At 33.7% G+C, this 16,715-nt stretch overlaps 1 protein-coding gene across 50 annotated transcripts in view; it reads right to left on the bottom strand.

Annotated features, from left to right (window-relative positions):
• Positions 1-2,413: 2,413 nt before the first annotated feature.
• Positions 2,414-16,715, bottom strand: part of ptprd.S (protein tyrosine phosphatase receptor type D S homeolog) — a 998,444-nt gene continuing 984,142 nt past the window's right edge. For 49 of the 50 annotated variants that reach the window (XM_041574091.1, XM_041574084.1, XM_041574101.1 and 46 more), the window contains 3 exons: positions 13,632-13,786; positions 9,475-9,610; positions 2,414-5,761 (listed from right to left, as the gene is read on the bottom strand). In XM_041574091.1, the coding sequence (XP_041430025.1) occupies positions 5,693-5,761; positions 9,475-9,610; positions 13,632-13,786 (360 nt within the window). In that variant the 3' untranslated portion in view covers positions 2,414-5,692. 50 annotated transcript variants of the gene reach the window in all.

Raw genomic sequence — 16,715 nt, 5'->3', positions numbered from 1 at the left:
AAATTACTCGATTTCAGTAAAGACATTCGAATTGCTGATTTTTAAGTGAAAACTTTCAAATTGCTTGATTTTTAAGTGAAAACTTTAGAATTGCGCGATTATTTCATTTAAACGTTCGAATTTCAAGATTTTTTCATGAAAACATTCCAATTTCACAATTGTTTCGTGAACTTTCCGATTTTGCTAATTTTTCACAGATACGCAATATATATATATATATATACATATATATATATATATATATATAAAAAATATTAAGTTTATTAAGTTGTTTTGAAAATTTCAGAAATGATCAAAATATATTTATTCGTGCATGGTGCATTTGATGGACTATTGTTGACTAATTTTGGTTAGCACCCGGCGAAAAACTGGAAGACTGGTGATTGCCGTTTCATTCGATATATATATATATATATATATATATATATATATATATATATATATATATATATATATGTAATCATTTCTGAAATTTTCAAAACAATTTAATAAAAAAAGAATTTAATCAAATAATTAAAAATTTTAAAATTGATTTTATATATATATATATATTTCTTATTTCTTATTCAAATCAATGTTTGGCTTGCTAGGGTAATTTTGGCCAGCAACCAGATGAAACTACAAACTTGAGAGCTGCTGAAATAAAACTTCAAATAATAACACATGTAAACCAATTGTCTCAGGATATTTCTCTTTACATCCTAATAAAAGTTAACTCGAAGGTGAACAACGCCTCTAATATTCCTGGCTGGAGCAGTGCTAGCCAAACCTGTGTACAATGTTTATGCTATATAGCGAATAGGATTCAATATTTTAATGGAATATTTGCACATGGATTACTCATTTTAAGCCCCCCAAGCCTATTCCCTTTTTAAAACATGATGCCTAGACTATGCCCATTTTAAAAAGCGTCGTCTAACAGTGTGTCTAATTGTAAACAATTGTGTGATTATATTTTTTTCTAAATTAAATTGTCAATCTATCAAACTGTTAAAGGTAAACTGAATCCAATAAAAGAAATAAAAGTAGCATATAAATAGTGCCTACTATAAAAGGCAGGAGGCTCCAAATCCCTATGAAAAGAAAAGTCCATGCCTCAGAACTTTGCACCAGCAGCTCCATATCATTCTGGTTGGCATTCTTGTGCTCTTGTAAATCTTGCACATGTTGTGTGTGCTCTGGATTCCTATTGAGAGAATCCCATAAAGCTGGTCACCGTCATGGGTCAAGCATATTTGTATTTTTGTCTCTAATGGGCAATCCTCTGGCACCTCCATGCCCAGAAATCCTCAACTCTTGCACATCATTAGCAACTGTGGACCTCCTCAGAAAAGCAACCTGCAAAAATGGTAGAGTGGTTGGGTACCAGAATGGTAGTACAGCAGAAAATGCAAAAATACTTTTCTCCAAAGAACAGTAAGAGAGTGGGGTCATGGGAGATTAGCTTGCTAAAATGGATACAATATTGGTGGCTTACCTTCCTTTTTAAACAAATATAAGGTTTAACCCTTATGAGCAATGTTTAATCCTTTACTAACCTGGCCTTAGTCAAGTTATACTGAATGTGACATATTTTAACGTATCAAACAGGCGATTTCCCTTTTTTTGGTACATGGTTAGCAAATTGCTAATTACTTTTAAAGTAGAATATGTCCAAAAAGTTTATTCAGATTTCAGTTTAGCCTATTTATCAATAATTTAATTTGTGAGGGTTTAGAAATGTAGAAAATGGCTTGAATTTTGCCTAGGACAACTCCAATTCACTTCTACATGAGCTTGCAAGCTTTTAGATGCCAACGTTTTACATTCCAGTTTTGCGAGTTTTTTGTGCTTGATAAATAACAAACATTTGAGTTTTTTGAAAATATAAAAAATATAATTCAAATTTGAGTTTTTGTGCAATAAAAACATGTATCATGGCAAAAATTCGAATTCAAACATTGCTGTTGTCCAAAGAAGAGACAAACACTTTCTTGACTTTGCTTAACTTTTTGAATCACCATATCCTGTCCTAATATATATCTATATAATCAGATAGCTTTGGCTTCATATTGTGCGTTTTGATTTTTTTGTAGTAGATGAGATGGTTCTTCAAAAAAAAATTGATTTTGGATAGATATTTCATACCATCCTATTTAATAATCTGGTACAGCAGCATGCATTATCTTAATTTCTTTAAAAACAATCAGACACTGATTGATTCTCTATATGCTAGAAGATATCACCAACATAGACTATGGGTTTAATAATAAAGCTCACTGTTTGTGTTACTTAAAAAAAACAGACATCTCTTCCATTATTTTATCATGAATATTTGTATCTACAATTTACAAATTTTATTTAACATTTCCCAGAAATAATAGAAATTGAAAAGTGCTAAAAACCGAAACTGAGAAATGATAACAGGACTGCATAACACTGATATTTTTATTAGAATTCATTTGTAACAAATGGAAATTGTGTCAGCAAAGAACTGGTTTTCAGACAGACTTCTTTCGCCACCAATGTAACAAAGTAAGAAAATAAAAAGCACGCCTTTTATCTTGTAAAACATTTATGCGTACTACTAAGTAGAGGTAATTGTATTTTTTAACAAGCCATTTTACAAGTTTTTTTCAGTTTATGCATCCAAAATGAAAGCAAAGAACATAATTTTATTATCTTTGTAAAGACACTCCAAGCTTTAATGGCAAAGCCACAAAACAGATGTAAAAGATGGAATTTTTGTATTCATTTTGGAGTATCGGGGCTAAAACCCTAAAAGCACAACTAAGACTTATAAACCTCTAGTGCCGAAAGGGTGGAAAGAAACTGAACAATTCCGAACATAAAACAAATTTTGCCTATGTATTGTGTTATATACACACACGCACACGTGATCTTCATTGCAGTTTTTCTTTTCTTAAGATGGGTTCAAGTAATAGTATTATAGTATATTATTGGGTGTTGAATCAATAGGGCAGTGCATAGTACAAAGATATAGAAAGTGCAATTCTACCCAGAGGGCCTACAACCCAACCATCACCTCCATTATCCAACCATGCAGGTCAAAAAATAAAAAGAGAGAAAACGGAGCTGAAATGAAGTTCTGTACAAATCAGGTTTATAGATGTTACTTTTTCCAATATAACTAATTACAAAATTATACATAGCTACACTGATATAGGTAAATAATAGCACCATACCATTAATGCTTGAAAATGCATATTCTGCCATTTATGCTGTCTGCCAATAAAGATGCTTTTGCAATTAAATAGCACAGCAAGACAAGAAAAAAAATGGAATGCACATCAATGATTAGAGCATACTTCCCTACATAAAAAAAATAATACAAGTGGGGATAATGTAAACTTTATATGGTTTCTCAAAATAAAAAAAAGCTTCAACATTTTTATTTTGTTAAAGAATGTGTGTATACAAAAATATGATTTCTGCTTATAGACATCAACTGAGATGATTCTACTTATAGTCATGATTACATTTGCTGAACAGAAAAATAAGCACTATGGTATATTCTGTATAATTATATGAAGACAAAAATAAAACAAGAATTGCACATTCTTTTTTTTTTTATATCTGGTTTTAACATACTTTTTAGAGTCCGAGGTAGCCATCTATTATTATTAGTTATGAGAAAAGTGCTCTGATATCACCACTCCTTTAGTCCCCCCCCCAAAATAAAAAATGCTGCTAAGCAGAATGAGATGATAAGATACTGAGAGAATGAGATTATAATTCTGGCATCCCTAAATAAGATTTATTTCTATTCAATTACTGGTTTTATAGAAACACTTGATTCAGGAGTCAATATGGCAGGCACTCATAAATGAATTTCCAAATGAAGTTTTTTAAAGTGCCTTAAAAAAATCTATGCTCTAAAATAGAAAGCTTCCAGAAATAAAATGACTCGCAGCAAACATCTGATCCTGCTATGAAAAACAGGATAAAATACAAATGGGTACCCACATAAAATTAAAAAAAAAATTGCTGTTGTATGTTCAAGGATATGAATAGATTTAAAAAAAAAACTAATATACAGAACCCTCAAAACTAAATTTTCCAAATCATACTGAAGTGCTTGGAAGAACATTTCCAGCCTGCATACTGATATTTTTACATTTACCCACTAGGAGAAGAAATGTTAACAGACAATGTGGTACAGTTTTTGAATGGAAATAAATTGAAGAAATGTTGTGGAGAAAGCAGTAAATATAAGTCGTAAGGCACTCTAAATACAAAAACAAAAATTCAAAAAGTTCAAAAATAAACAGCATTTAATAATTGCTGTGCCGCAGAACTATTTTCATTAAGCAGAGCAGTAACTTTTTGGCTTTGCCCATATTTTTTTTTTACATATCATACAACTGACATTTTCTGATCATATCTCATAGATTATAAATGTTGTAAATGTTTGGATATATTTGCAACACAAATCTTTGCTATATTACAATATTTTCTCCCATTACACACTTACCATCCTTGCATGCACATATCCTGTATAATATACAAGATGACTGATTATTGCACTAAAGTGTTACAAAGATTGTAGTGCAATGGAAGCCTTTACTATAACTGATTTTGTGAATGTGTAAATGCGTGTAAACTTTTGGGAGTGAACCTAGAACATCACTGATGTGCATTCCTTTATTCATTAGAAAAAATATAGACATTTAAGATTGTAATTTTTGTATTTTGAAAAGTAGTAATGATATGATACTTTTAACCACAATGATTAACTAAAAAGAATATGTGGAAGAGCAGATATACAGTATATGTATGACTATATAGTTTTGTGTTCTTGCAGCAGCTTTATACTGTGCGCTTCCCTGTTGATTCCAAACAGAACATGAAAAAAGCTTGTCTTGAATGCTTTGCAAAAAATAAGATTTTTTTAAAAATGAGAATATGCAGTTGTAAAAGAAGTATGTGATAAAAAATATGACACTGTATAAGTCAAAATGCACACCTATGTGCAAATCTTTCAATATTTCTCATGTTTCTGATTAGGGATATTACATATAACAGTTCTACCGCGTAAAAAAAATACAGTTCTGGATCAAAAATCAACAATTATGCAATGTTTTATTCACTTTCTTTATAAATTTTTGTTAAAAAAAAAAGGAAAATAAAGTTTACACCGTTAATAATGAAGCACAGGTCAGCAGTATCTTTACAATACTAAAAAACTAAATAAATGACTTTGTTTTTTAACATTTCCCACCCATTTCTTTCACTAATGTGTTATTATGGTCAATATGGATAGAAGGGTTGATGTTGAAGCAAAGGTTCCATTTGTCTATGAAGCCAGAAGTAGGCTCCATAAACATCTCACGCTGAGCTGTTGTATTCCTAAGATTTGTCTTTGAACAATCATGCAATCCCAGGCAAGTTCATGGTTCTTTGCAGTTTCCTCTTCCTCCCTTTAATGCCAACTGGTTCTGGATTATTCAGAGAAATGATCCCCTCAGATACCATCCCAGTGAGAGCAATTTATTTCTTTATGCTAGGTATTAAAGTGTGAATTCTTGGTCCACCCAGAAAATGTCTTTTTTTATTTTATAATATTCCAATTACTGTAATTGGTCTTTAGCTAGGAGTTAAGAAGTACATCCCAAGCACACGGGTATGGCTCAGAAGAGGCTCTCTGGATCTTGAAGGGCCTGCATGTAAATTTCTGGATGGCCCAGAAGTTCTACGTTGCATAGTGATCAAAGCTGCCCAAATACTCAAGTCCTGCTCGGTAGCAGAACTGATACTGATCCTAAACAGGAAGGAAAGAAGAAAATAGTTAAATCAGTGTTAATGTACAGAAGCTGAATAACATAGGAGCTGATTAAAGAATGCTCAAGCCGTCAGGGTCAAACATTCAGCTACTAAAACCACACATGTGGTTTCTTTATTTGTATAAATCGGCTTCCTGCCAATTCGTTTTTTTTTTCTGGGGCAGGTTTTTAAAAAAAATAGAAATAAAAAGCTTGGCATCTAAAACCTGCTGAGCTTTTTATTTTTTTGTGAGTTTAGAACTTGAGTATTCTTAAATCAGCCCCAGCCACTTTGTTATATGTATTTCATATTTCACTATGTTTCACTATATTGACTTATAAATTAGCTATATATTGACTATTATTGTACAAGTACAAGTCCCAGTTCTAGCTATAATAGCCTTCCATTCATAACTAAAACACGATAACTCCAAAAAGTACACATTACACAACCCCCTATAACATATATACCAAAATCACATATTTTCCCTTTTCTTAATAGAATCCCTTTCTATAAAATTGCTAAACTTCCATCTGGAAGTGTTTATCATTCTACAAACCATTGTGGTTATGCGCCCTGTCAATTGGTTTGCGCATTGTTTTTCTAATGTGCTTTTTTTCCCATATGAAATTTTAATGTGTGATTATGTATTTACTCCACATATAATGTTATTTCCATCAGAATAAGATTAAAAGTAAATTCAGGTATTGCTGATATCAGCAATGTCTTGGAGGTATGTTGGAATGCCCGTATTTTTTAAGGCACATGGCTGCTTCAGCTATGGACTGATACAGAAGCTTTATGGCATAACATGCTAGTTACACTAAGGGGCACATTTACTTAGCTCGAGTGAAGGAATAGAATAAAAAATACTTCGACCATCAAATTGGCTACTTTGACCTTCGACTACGACTTCAACTTGGAACTAAAAATCGTTCGACTATTTGACCATTCGATAGTCAAAGTCTCTTTAAAAAAAACTTCGACCACCTACTTCCCCACCTAAAACCTACCGAGCACCAATGTTAGCCTATGGGGAAGGTCCCCATAGGCTTCCTACCAATTTGGGATCGAAGGAAAATCATTAGATCGATAGATTAAAATCCTTCGAATCGTTTGATTTGAAGTATTTAATCGTTCGATCGAAAGATTTTTCCTTCGATCGTTCAATTGCACTAAATGCGGTTAATCCTTCTACTTCGATATTCGAAGTCGAAGGATTTTACTTAGACGGTCGAATATCGAGGGTTAATTAACCCTCGATATTCGACCAATACTAAATGTGCCCCAAATTGTCCTTTAGCACAAACATCCAAGCTGGTTAAAACATAAATAAAAAATCTGAAGCAAACTGCTACTGTTTCACACACATTCTGTGAGATATTTATCATTCCCATTCTTACAATCTCAACCTACAAACAATAGTAACTGGTTAAACATTACAGAGAGTTTTTGATTATACAATGCATTTTCTGAGCAATATGCATTGAGGAGTAAGGATTCATACGTGTGATAGTGCTCAACACACCTGAGTAGCGCTAAGAACTACGTTTTCTCTTTTTCATTATATGTATTGGCATTTGAAAATATATAGTGTGACAAACAACGCAATAGAATTGTACAAGAGAAGTAAGTCAGTTTACGTAAGGTGAATAAAAAGAAGAAAATTACAAAGAAATATAAAATGGAACATAGAAATAGAATAAATTACAGACAGACCTGCCAACCAATAGATAAAAATAATGTTCCACTGCTCAAATCACATGCAGAATCAAATAACTAGAACATTTTTGATAAATGTGGAAAATAACTACTGGGATTCCTTTAGGATTAGGATTCCCAAGTTCAATTTTTTATTAGACAATAAATCAGGAGATATGGAATTAGTGGACTCAATGAATCAAAAAGGCTAGGGGTTTAGGTTAGGTATCACGGGGCATAGGTGAAATGTCCACATAGTTTTACCACATTATTGAGTATGTTTGTATTCGCTAAAACAGCCTGAAGGATACATAAAAAATTCATCCAGGGGCCTTGTGACTATAATTTCAAGATATTTATAACAACTTTCCACACATTTCACTTATGTGAAGTACACATTTATAAAACAAACTCAGTTCTAAATAGTTTGAGACAGAATCTGATACCGTATATGATTTGACTTTTCCCAAGGCAAATTGAAAAAAGAATCACTGATATTTTATAAGGAAAACTCCCATTCATTGTTGCATGAAATTGCCTGCAAATTTTTATATTTGAATTTCTAATGTTTTATGCTCCTAATAGATTTCAAAAACTTGAGTTATTGAAATTCTCAAATTTGTGAACTTTAGTGCAAATCGAGGTAAAAAATCAAATTCCAACATTGATAAATCAGCCACTCAGAATAATGCTTATCTTATGTGGAGTGCTCAAACCCTTATTTTCACACCCAGTGTCGGGTGTCAGGTGCTCAAACTGGATGACCTTGGCCTGCCCTTCAGGTCATGTATTTCATGTAAAGTAAAACCAGTAGCACTCTGATAAAGGTAAAAAAATGAATCAGTGGTTTATGTAGCCCATGTGCATACAAAGTCAGGGCAACGTTTTGGGCTCCACTGAGCCCCTTATTAAGGCTTGATAAAGGGCTCAGTGGAGCCCGAAACGTTGCCCTGAATTTGTATGCACATGTGTTAAATAAAACACAGATTCATTTTTTTTACCTTTATCAGAGTGCTACTGGTTTTACTTTACTCAGAATAATGATGTGGCCACATCATATCCTGTTTCTGGCTCTCTGGATGTCATTGGCAAGCAGGAGCATGTGCAGTGGAATTTTGACCTCCCATTTGCTGACAGACACAAACAGAATGTGAAGTAGCCGAAGAAACTACTTTTTGTCTCATTCATAAGTCCAGTCAAGCAACAAGGGTTATGAATAAGAAATCCCCAGAGGAAAGTGTATTGTAGAAAACATGATTGCGGGGTATTATAAAACAAGCTCAATAGGCATTTTTACTGAAAATTAGCTCATTTAGTGCAAAGGGGACAATTACCTCTGGCAACACAAAAACAAAGAAAAACACACTGTCTGTAGAAAGATCACTACTATAAGGAACACAAACACAAATACTTAAAAGTTTAAATCAATACTTATGGGGTTATTAATCAAAGTCCGAATTTATCTCAATATATATATATCTAAAAAAAAAAAAAACTTCGACGAAATCCGCACAGGTTTTTTGTGCTTATTTATTTTATTACACTTTCCCAGAAATTTTGTTTGCGGGAAAAAACCTGAAAACAATTGTGAAAAATCCGATTTTCAGGATTTTTCCGGATTTATCATTCGATTTTCAAGATTTTTTTTGGATTTTTCACCCGGAAACTCTGGGGTATTGCCAAAAACCCAGCGCACATCAAAAAATCATTGGGACTTCTCCCTATGACTTATATGTAATAACCTCAACAGGTCTGATATGCTGGATTTTTAGATTCTGACTTTTCCATCCTGGGGGTTTAATAAATTCTGAAAATTTTGTGATTTTTGCATTCGGAATTTAGTAAATAACCCCCTTAAACTATATGTAATTTGTACCATTATTTCAAGTTGTTTTTTTAAACAAATGTGTGACTTTTATATGCATACAGACATAATTATCTAGAAACATTTAAAAACCAATAACTGTTCCAAAGACCAATCATAGACAAAAGATGTGCAAATTCACTCACCTCTGTCTGTACCACTGCAGGCCGTTGCGTTCTCAACATTTTGACAGTCTGGAAGATATCTACAACACCCTCGTATCTCATTCGTTCCAATACTATACTCAGCGTTATAAAAACTCCTGTTCTTCCAACGCCAGCACTGTATAGATACAAAAAATGCATGGTTAATATTAATTACTACTGAGCAGTATGACTGCAAACAAGTTATACAAAGTAATTTTGACACTAACACTTCATTAGCAAGCTTTTAATAGATTATTTCTGAATCCAACAGCTATTCCATTTATAGATAGATTGTTGTGGGCTGTTCTGCTATTTAACTGTTAGTATCATATAGAAGTACAGATGAAGCCACTTGGATTTGTGAGTTAAATGCGTCATGACTCAGAGTTAATTGAAGAAACTGTGTTATCTAAAGTTATCTTAACTCATTTAATGCATTTAACCTTTTCATTAGCATACCAAAGCACCATTATTCACAATGGTGAATGCTTTAATTAGATGGGATGTTGTGTCACAGTTTTCTGTGTTAAATGAGATAAATGGGATATCTGTGTTTAGTTATTCTGTGTCAAACAGACAAACCAAAGTGGCTGCATCTGTATAATAAACTAGATATAAGATTTCATTTATGGAATTAGGCTATCCTTTACTCATAAAAAATAATAGTTCATATCTCCAAGCTGAGTCTGAATGTTTCCAAAGTACACGTTTCAATAATGGTATGCAAATATTTGTTATTTGGGCATCAAAATATTTTGTTAGTAGGCATCAAAATGGCTACTAAAATGTTCTTGGTAATTGCTAAATTAGAATCTTAACACTGCATGTGATGTTGGAACATGATACTCTGCTTATACCTGCACATAATATGTCAGTAAGTTAAGTGGACTGTTGGTTTATATAAGGGGTGCAAAATGCATATAGACAAAATCTATATATATTTTGTGGTCTCAGCCTCATTGCACCCCCGCCTAATGGTTTTAAAAATTAGTGGTGAGCACAACTTTCCCTTGTTTGTTATAGTTATACAGGAAATAAAGTGCTAGAATCCTCAAAAATTCATTGAGGAGGGGGATTTAACAGAAAGAATAAAATATAGTGTAGTATTTTTTCAAAAAAAATTTTTTTTTTTTTTTTTTTTTTTTGTTATTTGTTTTTTTTAAAGAATTTCTTAAACACCCACCGTGATTATTGACAGTGATAATAGTGTTCTTTTATTTGGCTTAGAAAAAGAGAGCCCAAACTGTGATGGTTGTGAAATAACAAGTGAAAAAAATATATATAAAAAATGAAAAATGAAAAATAAAAAATAAAATATAAATAAAAATAAAAATAAAAAATAAAAAATAGAAAAGAGTGAAAAGTGAATTTGTTCAGTGAATTAATAAATACCAACGATTTCTTTCCAAGTGATAATAAATGCAGTGTTATTCATTACTTAAAACACATTCAGTGCAGTAGGTGAATATTAATCTGATTAGTGAATATTTAGTGTGGGTTAAACTTCCCCTTAGATTTTTCTCGTTTGAGATCCACACTCTATGGATTAGAGGAAAGGTAACGTAAAATACTTTGCCACAATTCCGGTACAACCGGTTGTGCAGCTCACTCACCAAATGTGAGTTAAGGGAGAGCGTCTGATAGGTCCTGTTCGCGCTGTTTCCACTCTTTTTCTGCTATCCAGGTTTTTGTAAGAGGGATAAAAATGGAGAGGGGCATGTGCAGGGATCACTTTAAAACAGTTTAATAGAATAAAAAATACACTCACAAACACGATCGGTAAAACTGCAAAAAGGATTGGTAAAAGTCCCGCGAAAGTCGCTGTGTTTCCTTGGCGTCCCTCGGAAGGTACAGACGTCTCTCTGGGTCGGGTACTCCTGCAAAAGGTTAGCGTGGTCTTTTTCGCTTACGCGTTTCGCCTGGCTGGCTTCTTCCTGAGCTCAGGAAGAAGCCAGCCAGGCGAAACGCGTAAGCGAAAAAGACCACGCTAACCTTTTGCAGGAGTACCCGACCCAGAGAGACGTCTGTACCTTCCGAGGGACGCCAAGGAAACACAGCTTACGCGTTTCGCCTGGCTGGCTTCTTCCTGAGCTCAGGAAGAAGCCAGCCAGGCGAAACGCGTAAGCGAAAAAGACCACGCTAACCTTTTGCAGGAGTACCCGACCCAGAGAGACGTCTGTACCTTCCGAGGGACGCCAAGGAAACACAGCGACTTTCGCGGGACTTTTACCAATCCTTTTTGCAGTTTTACCGATCGTGTTTGTGAGTGTATTTTTTATTCTATTAAACTGTTTTAAAGTGATCCCTGCACATGCCCCTCTCCATTTTTATCCCTCTTACAAAAACCTGGATAGCAGAAAAAGAGTGGAAACAGCGCGAACAGGACCTATCAGACGCTCTCCCTTAACTCACATTTGGTGAGTGAGCTGCACAACCGGTTGTACCGGAATTGTGGCAAAGTATTTTACGTTACCTTTCCTCTAATCCATAGAGTGTGGATCTCAAACGAGAAAAATCTAAGGGGAAGTTTAACCCACACTAAATATTCACTAATCAGATTAATATTCACCTACTGCACTGAATGTGTTTTAAGTAATGAATAACACTGCATTTATTATCACTTGGAAAGAAATCGTTGGTATTTATTAATTCACTGAACAAATTCACTTTTCACTCTTTTCTATTTTTTATTTTTTATTTTTATTTTTATTTATATTTTATTTTTTATTTTTTATTTTTCATTTTTCATTTTTTTATATATATTTTTTTCACTTGTTATTTCACAACCATCACAGTTTGGGCTCTCTTTTTCTAAGCCAAATAAAAGAACACTATTATCACTGTCAATAATCACGGTGGGTGTTTAAGAAATTCTTTAAAAAAACAAATAACAAAAAAAAAAAAAAAAAAAAAAAAATTTTTTTTGAAAAAATACTACACTATATTTTATTCTTTCTGTTAAATCCCCCTCCTCAATGAATTTTTGAGGATTCTAGCACTTTATTTTCTGTACTTGGAGATCGTCTCAAACAGGTGGAGGAGGACCTGCAAGTGCTGAACTGTGGGGAAACCAAAGTTTGTCCTTGGATACAACCTGATATATTTGGATAGTTATACAGGAGCAGTGACCAGCTCCATGTTGTAGCTCCCACCCCTCCCAGCTATAGTCAGGTGATCCCACTGGTGTCTAATAAAAGGGCAGCCAAGTTTGGGAGTTTTACTTTGAAAGCAGCAAGTAAGTTGCAGGTAAAACTTAGTCCCTTTGTAAAATGTATAATGAGGCAATAGAATTCTTAATGAATCAGATGAAAATTAAGCATAGGACTGGCCAGATATGGGATGACTTTGACGTAGTTGGCCAGCTTAAATATATTGCAATCTATGGACAAACAATCCATGTTTTGTTTAAAGGGTAAGGCATTTTTCAGTAGCAGTATGCACAAAATGTCTCTGTCTTAAATATATTGGTAATGGGTTGAGTGCAGAGGACTCTTGTATTTGTCTATAAGTATTTTGTGGTCACAGTCTCATTGCACCCCCGCCTAATGATTCTAAAAATTAGTGGTGAGCACAACTTTCCCTTGGCTCTTGGACAATTTTTACTTTGAAAATTTGCATTTGGCACACAACCTCACAGCCTTGGTTTATGTATCCAAAGCACTGGATATGGTAGAACTGGTTTCCATGTCTCCACCCTGGTTTACCTTAAAATGATCTTTAACCAATTTATGCAATTTGCAAATGGGATGTGTAGCTTCCACAAAGTGGTAACTGGCAGTTCATCCTCTCTTGGGGGTCCACTCTAAGATTCATAGTTTCACTTAAATATTATTATGCTCTTTGTTTAGTGAAAGCTCTAGGGAATCTTTGGGAACTTCCCATTATTATGCAACCTTGATTCCAGCCTGTGGAATATATGGTGTTTTATATTATACAAAGAAAGTGCTGTAACAGTAAAGGTAGTAATTATTTTTCTACATAAACATATTATGTACTGTAGATACAAATGGATGTGCAGCCAATGCTAACCATATATACTTTAGGGTTTAAAGTTTGCATGCCATATGTTATATGGAAAATATGACATTTTAATCTCATACTGTATATTTTATCTAAAATAATTGTATAATTCATGACTATTAATGTAAATGTTTTACCTGCAGTGAACAGAGATCGGCCCATCTTGACCAAATTGTTCCTTTGTTTTATGTACTTGCCCAATGAAGTCAATAAATCCTTCTCCAGACTTTGGCACTCCTTGCTCTGGCCAGTCAGTAAACTGAAACTGTCGCACTGTTCGTGACTGGCCGTCCTAAAAGATACAATGAAATTAACTTTAGAGACAACCTATGGTACAAGAAGTAAAACAGTAAAAAATGTCAGTAATAATGGTGGCTAGTGCCAATTACGTGTATTTAATTAATTAAAAGTGCTTTAGAACTGAATTTAAACTTAGGGGTCAATTTACGATCGTCCCCTAAAAGCCACCAAAGTGTTTCTTCATTACAAACAATCAAGTGGGGTTTCCTTTAATCATAAATAGGCCCTATAGTCATATGTTCTGGTTTTTTTCTACCATAAAATGGTGCTAGGCATGTCATGGATCTAGTGGTAATGGTAGGATCATTTTTACAAAGAATATTTAAACTAAATTAATTAATTAATTCTGTTATCAAGCTATTTCTCTGATGTTTAAATTAGATTCATCTATAAAATGAACGTCTGGATATCAAGGGATAACACGGGATATAACCAGTTGGAATTTAAGATAACAATGGGTACATATACATATCAGTATAGAGCAGCATAAATGCTACAGAAATCAGAATGCTTCACTAGGTTTATACAATTTTTTTTTGTTTTAGTGCAAAAAAAAACCAAAACTTTAATTACAGTAAAAATTCAAATTCGAGGATTGATCATTCAGAACCTTAATGTAAATGAAGGCAGTGCATATTCTGTATGATTTTTTTGGTCCAAAGTTATATAGAGATATATATTAAGAATTTATTCTTAAACTCCTCTAATAACAATAGTTCAAAAATAGTTTGAAACGCACATTTTTGGTCATACTGGCCACAAAAGATGTTTGGCATCATGTAGCATGATACACAACTAGCACCCAATCTGCATTCATCTATCTGAATTCAGCATTCTACCTCCAGCTAAATTACAGACTGCAAAGCTGTAGATACATTTGGTCTCACATTACCACACCTAAGGGCAATGTGATATGTTTGTGAATGCATTAGTTGAGCCCAAAGACACAAAGGTGAAGAAAAACGGATCATAAAAAGGTCAGTAATTAACAAGGCAATGCACATTGAGGCACCAAACAAATGATTGATGTTCCCCACACTATACATATGTCTATTTTGGTTACATTTGTAACAGGAAAAATTAATATGAAAATGTCCCTCATACTGTATATGTCTTAAGGTTAAAAAAACGTTTGGGTTTTAGTACTTTCTAAAGCAATATTTGAAATCTGTATGCTATTTTCCAGACTATAAGAATGAAACATGGCACAGAATGTACATAGAACTTATTACATGGGTGCAAATATTTGATTCTAAAGTACATTTTCCAGTGTGTACATTTGCTGAACATGCCTCTATCTGATTTATTTGACATCAGATAGATTAAAGCAAATGCACTAGAAAATTCAAAATGTCCTCATCTTCTGCCAGATGGTACAGCTTTCTCACCAGCTGTAATATATTCCAGCTAAACTATACATTTCATGTGTGATTTATCATTGGAGTGGTTTAGGGCAAATAGTAATAAATAATTTAAGTTGTAACAAAATACAGTGATATTTTCTTTTTCTCTAACAAAAATAAAAAATGTAAATAATATTGAAGCTTATGTCTGCTGTCTTGGAATGGTGAATTAGAATTAGTGTGTCATTTTGTTAGTAATTGTGAATTACCAACTCCAAAGTCATTTGGCATATGTTGTAGATTTGTCAGTAAATGAGAAATATAGCATTTTGAAATGTGTTTTATTCTAAGCTATAATGATTTGTTTAATGAAGATAAATCATTTAGAATTGTTACCCCAAACCATCTACACCATTCAGAACTATCAACCAAATCATTAAGGTGCAACTGTTTTAAAGTTAAGCCAATTTGTGTGTTTAAAGGGGACTTGTACAGAACCGAGAAACATACAGTATTGTGCATATTGCTAGCCCACCTCTTAATTAGGCATCAGTTCTCCTTTCGAGGAGAATTCAACCCCCCACTAATAAAAACCCCTACCCCCTAACCTACATAGTCCCCCCATCTTGCTCCCCCTGCACAGGTTATAACACCTGTAAGTGCTCCTAATCCTCTCATTGTAGAGTCTGCACAGAGGAGCTCATGGGCGCCATCTTCCTGCTCTTCGGTATTCTTCGGGTCTTCTTCCTTCCTTTTAAGAAATTTCCATCACTTTTGTCGCATGTGCAGTTGTCACGAACCGGAAGACTGCTCCAACTGTGCATGACTTACTTCCCAAAGAATACCAAAGAGTGGAAGATGGCAGCGTGAAGCAGCTCCATACGATGCAACATTGATATGAGATGCAGCATTTTAAAGCTGTGTGTTATAGCTTACATTATACCTCCTGAGGAAGCATGAAGTACCACATGAAACATGTAGAGGATCTCAGATGTTTCCAGGATTTTAAAGACTTTTTATGCAATGCTTTTATGGATATCTGTTTGTGGCACATATGCACTTTAATCTACTACATTGAAGGCATTGCACCAGTGGCTTGTTTTTTGTGCTTTCCTACAAAACTGTTGACTTCATGTTGAATATGTGGAATGTCTTAATACATTACCTGGGTATAATATGATTACATGTTTACAAAGTACACTATGCATTAAAATGGACGTATTTCCATTCTTTATTAATCGAAAGCATGGACAGGGAGAAATAAGCTTTTAAAGTAAAAGTGAATTTGAACAGTAATAGCTCTTTTCTCTGTGATTGATTTATTTGTATGCTCTTTAACACAGATGTGAAAAGCCAATGTAATTTATTTACTTGAAAACCATTTTGTAGCTTAGATACCATGAAGTAAATTAATGCCTAAATCAATATTATGTCTTTATTAAGCTGATGTGACACCCGTTGTTTACAGGAACTCCAAATACAGGTCAGGGTCATGCAAGGTGAAGGAGAGTTACGGCTACTGTCTTACGAAGCTTAAATTGGCTAAAACTAAGGGAAGATGCACTAGGTCTCAGATCA

This window comes from Xenopus laevis, chromosome 1S, assembly GCF_017654675.1.
Source record: "Xenopus laevis strain J_2021 chromosome 1S, Xenopus_laevis_v10.1, whole genome shotgun sequence".
Classification (NCBI taxonomy): domain Eukaryota; kingdom Metazoa; phylum Chordata; class Amphibia; order Anura; family Pipidae; genus Xenopus; species Xenopus laevis.
Note: the sequence above shows the minus strand (reverse complement) of the source record. Positions and strands in the feature narration are given on the sequence as shown.